Source organism: Bison bison, unplaced genomic scaffold (assembly GCF_000754665.1).
Source record: "Bison bison bison isolate TAMUID 2011002044 unplaced genomic scaffold, Bison_UMD1.0 scf7180017864037, whole genome shotgun sequence".
Taxonomy (NCBI): Eukaryota; Metazoa; Chordata; class Mammalia; order Artiodactyla; family Bovidae; genus Bison; species Bison bison.
In genome coordinates this window covers 1239504-1244899 of record NW_011494609.1, presented here as the reverse complement: position 1 = coordinate 1244899, position 5396 = coordinate 1239504, and the positions used below count along the sequence as shown (strand labels likewise).

Sequence of the window (5396 nt, the reverse complement as noted above, 5' to 3'; positions counted from 1 at the left end):
TAGGAGAAAAGTGCTGGACCACGCAGGGAGACGTCATGAAAGCCGCAGATTCGAAGAATGGTCCTCAGTTCCAGGCGGCTGGCTGAGCCCGGCTGGCAGCGCAAGAAGCGATCAAAGCGAGCGCAGCGCCGCGCGCTGGAGGCAAAGCGGCCGCACAGCGCTTTTCCGGAGAGGCGGGGGGCGGGGGGCCCGGGGTGCGGCGGGGGGCGGGGACGGCGCGGGAGACCCGGGAAAGCCCACTCGCCGCCCCTTTTCAGCACCCGCGCAGCGCCAGATCGCCCGGATTAGCGGGGGTAGAGGGAAGCATCTCTCCGATGCCCCCCGCTCCCCACCTCCGTCCTTCCCAAATCCCAGCCAATGAGGAAACTGCCAAGGCAAACCCCACCCCTCCAACACGAAACTGGGAAAGTGGGGCGCTCGAGGTCCGGGAGGGTTAGGGTTAGCCTCCGGTTCCCACCGTTCCTCCTAAGCTGTCTTAAGTTATTCTCGGAGATAAAGCCTGCAAACCAGGGAAGCCGAAGCTCGAAGCTCGGGGCTGGGGGGTGGGGTGGAGAGGGATCAGGGTTTGACTTCCGGTGGGGAGGGGGCGCCCCTTCTTTCATGCTTTTGTGACATCAGGGAAAATAGTCTCTTGTCCCTGGTTCCCTCTGGGCTGGGATGGCGAGGCACCCCCGGGGGTGGGAAAAGGGGGACGGGGAAGCAGGAGGGCGCACCTTTCCCGTGGCCGGGAGGGGGCGCATTGAGAGGTTGCGTGCCAGCCGAGGGGCAGCGCCCCCAAAGCGTGCCCCGCCCAGACCAGCCGCTGCCCCACCCCTGGCCTCGTCCAGATGCTGGCTCTGCTCTGTGGCACCAGAGGAAGAGAAGGCGACTGTGGGCTTTTTCATACGTAATCCGGGTTGCCATCAAAGCTGACTTTGTCAGGTCCTGCACCACCGCCTCCCCACACCTTTAGAGTTTTAACTTGCTTTGTATGGTTATTGAAGAAGGGAATGGCAACCCGCTCCAGTATTCTTGCTTGCAGAATCCCACGGACCGAGGAGCCTGGTAGGCTACAGTCCATGGGGTCGCAGAGTCGGATACGACCAAGTGACCATCACTTAACGTGTATGGTTATTCCAGGGAACACCTCGAAGTGCTTCCCTCAGCAACCCTTCTTTTTTCTCAGATCTTTACAAACAGTACTTCCACATTCCCAAAGCCTTTCCACGCAACTTGGTTCAGTTCAGTTCAGTTCAGTCGCTCAGTCGTGTCCGACTCTTTGTGACCCCATGAATCGCAGCACGCCAGGCCACCCTGTCTATCACCACCTCCTGGAGCTCACCCAAACTCATGTCCATCGAGTCGGTGATGCCATCCAGCCATCTCATCCTCTGTCGTCCCCTTCTCCTCCTGCCTTCAATCTTTCCCAGCATCAAGGTCTTTTCAAATGAGTCAGCTCTTCACATCAGGTGCCCAGAGTATTGGAGCTTCAGCTTCAGCATCAGTCCTTCCAATGAACATTCAGGACTGATTTCCTTTGGGATGGACTGGTTGGGTCTTAGTTGTGCCATGTGGGATCGTTAGTCTTGGGCCAGGTACTCAGGAGCTGTGGCACTCAGACTCAGTAGTTGGGGCACACTGGGACCAGAGCAGCTGGTTTCAGTAGTTGCCTGGCAGGGGGCTTAGTTGCCATCCAGCATGTGGGATCTTAGTTCACATCCCAGGAATTGAACCTGCCCTGGGTTGCAAGGTGGATTGTTAACCACCAGACCACCAGGGAAATCTCATCCTATTCACTCTTTTATGTTACCCTTTTTCCAGGGTAGGCGGGTTGACCAATTGGGAAAGCAGTGAATACCATTGGTTGATTATTTTGTAACGTCTCTTTCAGAAGCTGGCTGTTCTTGTGCCTTTTTTTTTGTAAAGCAGCTTTCCTTCTGCAGAATCTCCATCTCCAAGAGGGTGACCGTATTCAAGAACAAGGACTGGCCAAGACCTCTTATTTCCAAGATTACTTTATTTTCTACCTGCATCTTACGCAGCAGTTCCATTCCTGAAGAATGCCTTTTGTATGCAGAAGTGCTTGCCTCAAATTTGCATCATCAGTTATATGCAAAGCAATCACAGGTACAACCTGTGGGCTCATACTCGTTGATTTTCCCCAAAAGGTTTTGTAATCTCAGTTGCTCTTACTTCTGAGTCATACAACCTATGTACAAAAGATATCAGTTCAGTTCAGTTCAGTTCAGTCGCTCAGTCATGTCCGACTCTTTGCGACCCCATGAATCGCAGCACGCCAGGCCTCCTTGTCCATCACCAACTCCTGGAGTTCACTCAGACTCATGTCCATTGAGTCAGTGATGCCATCCAGCCATCTCATCCTCTGTAGTCCCCTTCTCCTCCTGCCCCCAATCCCTCCCAGCATCAGAGTCTTTTCCAATGAGTCAACTCTTCGAATGAGGTGGCCAAAGTACTAGAGTTTCAGCTTTACCATCAGTCCTTCCAAAGAGATCCCAGGGCTGATCTCCTTCAGAAAGGACTGGTTGGATGTCCTTGCAGTCCAAGGGACTCTCAAGAATCTTCTCCAACACCACAGTTCAAAAGCATCAATTTTTCGGCGCTCAGCTTTCTTCACAGTTCAACTCTCACATCCATACATGACTACTGGAAAAACCATAGCCTTGACTAGATGGACCTTTGTTGGCAAAGTAATGTCTCAGGATATGTAATATGTGATTTTCATGCTCCACAGTGCTTGCTGGGGCTAGTAATTTCATCAGAGAACCCAAGTTCATCAGGCAAGGTAAGCCACTTCAACTTACAGTGTCTTCTACTCACACTAATCTTAAGATGACTTGAATGTCATTTTGTTAATGGAGTGTATCAGAGCCATGCTTTGCCTGATTGATACTTGGAGACCTAGCTTTACATCATATTTGAGTAATAGAGCCTTTTGTCAATGTTTTGGATGATTTTACCAGTAAGCTGGAGAAGGAAATGGCAATTCACTCCAGTATTCTTACCTGGACAATTCTACGGACAGGTGGGCCACAGTCCATGGGGTCACAAAGAGTCAGGCATGACTAAACGCACACACACACAAAGATAAACAAAGGACAACTGGACTCAGCAATCCGTGGGGGACCCTGGAGTAAAGATGTGAGTCAGTTTGGTGGAAACCTCCCTAGAATGTTAGAAGAATGACTCACAGTGACTGTAGTTGCCTAAAGATAGTTCTATTAATATTTAATCCAGGAAGCTGCTAAGGTTATTTCCACCAAGTTTAATTATGTAGGGTTCTACCAGTGGAAGGATTTCACAAGGATTTCTCTTGACTAAGTCAAGAGACAAGAATCACTTATGTATCTCCTTTAAACACTTTGAAACCTGACTTGAAACATGAGCCAGGGTGATGGAGGCTGTGGCTCTTCCTGAATGGTGTCAAGTCAAATGAAGTGAAAGTCACTCAGTTGTGTCCGACTCTTTGCAACCCCATGGATTATACAGTCCATGGAATTCTCCAGTCCAGAATACTGGAGTGGGTACCCATTCCCTTCTCCAAGGGATCATCCCAACCCAGGGATTGAACCCAGGTCTCCCTCAATGCAGGCAGATTCTTTACCAGCTGAGCCTCAAGGGAAGCCCAAGAATATACTGGATTGGGTAGCATATCTCTTCTCCAGCAGATCTTCCCGACCCAGGAATCGAGCCGGGGTCTCCTGCATTGTAGGCAGATTCTTTACCAACTGAGCTATGAGGGGAGGCCCCTCCTGAATGGTGTAGGAGTTTGTTTTGAGTAAGGTGGTTCACACACACATGCCCTGGGATTTGATTAACACCAGCGAGGGGAACGATTGACTTAACTGAATTCGTTTATTCCTGAGGGAGCTCTGATCAGCATGGGTATAACCAGGAGTCTTGGTGATGTCAGGAAATCAGGCATGCTGTGCTTCAGAGCTGCCCACTGTGGCTTTTCTGAGCTCCTTGGAGCGCTGTCTCTCAGGTTATACTGTGTTCACTATGCCTGGAATCTCACTTATCAGTCTATTTTATGATTTCCCATGAAGGCAAGGGCTGGGGGATGGGGCTCTCAAGCCTTTAGCGCTTTCCATCTCAGTCTCTGGGGAGATGAGTGTTCCAGAGCTGACAAAGACGGTGGCTTTTAGGATCCATTGATTCTTTTATACAGATGAGACTGGATTCTCCCCCACATACCCAACGTGTAATGGAGGCTTATTAGCTGCCGGAATTGACAAACTGAATTACTTGACTGGGTGTCCTTTGTTGCTGCTAATCTGGTTTTCTCCAGCTTTGACTGTGGCAATTTGCAACGCAGTCCTGCTCCCCCACCCACGTGCAGCTCTGGGTCGGCTTTGGGCATGCTGACATTAAGAAGCGAGGTGGATTGTATTTCTTTTTTTTGATTTTGATTATAAATTTGGAGATATTCTTTTTTTTTTTTTTTTGACCAAATTGACCTGTTTTTTATTTCGCTTAGATTTTAAAAAATTAATTTTATTTATTTATTTATTTTTGGCTGTGCTGGGTCTTCGTTGCCTCGTGGGCTTTTCTCTAGCTGCAGAGCGCAGGGGGCCGCTTCCCAGGTGTGGTTCACTGGCTTCTCATCGTGGTGGCCTCCTAGTTGCAGAGCACAGGCTCAATAGCGGTGTGAGGTTAGTCGCTCCGTGGCATGTGGGAGTCTCCTGGACCAGAGTTCAAGCCCATGTTTCCTGCTCTGGCAGGCAAATTCTTTACCACTGACAGATCCTGTGGAGCCCTGGAGATCCATTCTTAATAAATATCTCTAGGTGAAAAAAATTCAGTACTTTTGCTAAGACAGGGCTTTCAGATGGGTTTAAGCTCCATAGCATGCTGGGTGTTTTAGTGCTATGCTTTAGTAATAATACTTTTATTTTCCAGCTATTCAGCTATTGGTTTCCTTTTGTTGGATATCTTTCATCTCCTACAGTTTCCTTACTTCGGAATTCCATTCACTGTTCCTAGTGATCTTAGATTACAAGTGCTTATAAACGTTTTGAAATTATACATTTTAATTCTTGTTTCCTGATTTGATGAATAAATGAAATCTGAAGATTCGCTTAATAAATTCTTTCTTGTAGAATGTTTTATTAGCTCATCATTTAGCAGGTATTACTCATTTTAATCACTGTGTCTCTCCCAAAGAATTCATTAAAATGCAATTTAGAATGATCATGATTTCAGATACAATATCAATATTTCAAAGACCACAGGAGGTGATAATTACAAACAATTGTGTGAATTAGTTTTCCTATACCTCTTCATGGAAATAATTTTAATTAACATGAAATCAGCAGAAACAAAAAATTGAAGGCCCAAGTATAGGAACTGAATTTGCTCTTTCTGCAGTTAAGTTATGGTAAGATGTCCAGCTATGA

At 48.0% G+C, this 5396-nt stretch overlaps 1 protein-coding gene across 1 annotated transcript in view; it reads right to left on the bottom strand.

The window, feature by feature from the left end:
• LOC104984988 (leucine-rich repeat extensin-like protein 5) overlaps positions 1–5396 on the bottom strand; it is a 145702-nt gene that overhangs the window by 71863 nt on the left and 68443 nt on the right. The window contains 1 exon segment of the mRNA XM_010834977.1: positions 20–160. Within this exon segment, the coding sequence (XP_010833279.1) occupies positions 20–160 (141 nt within the window).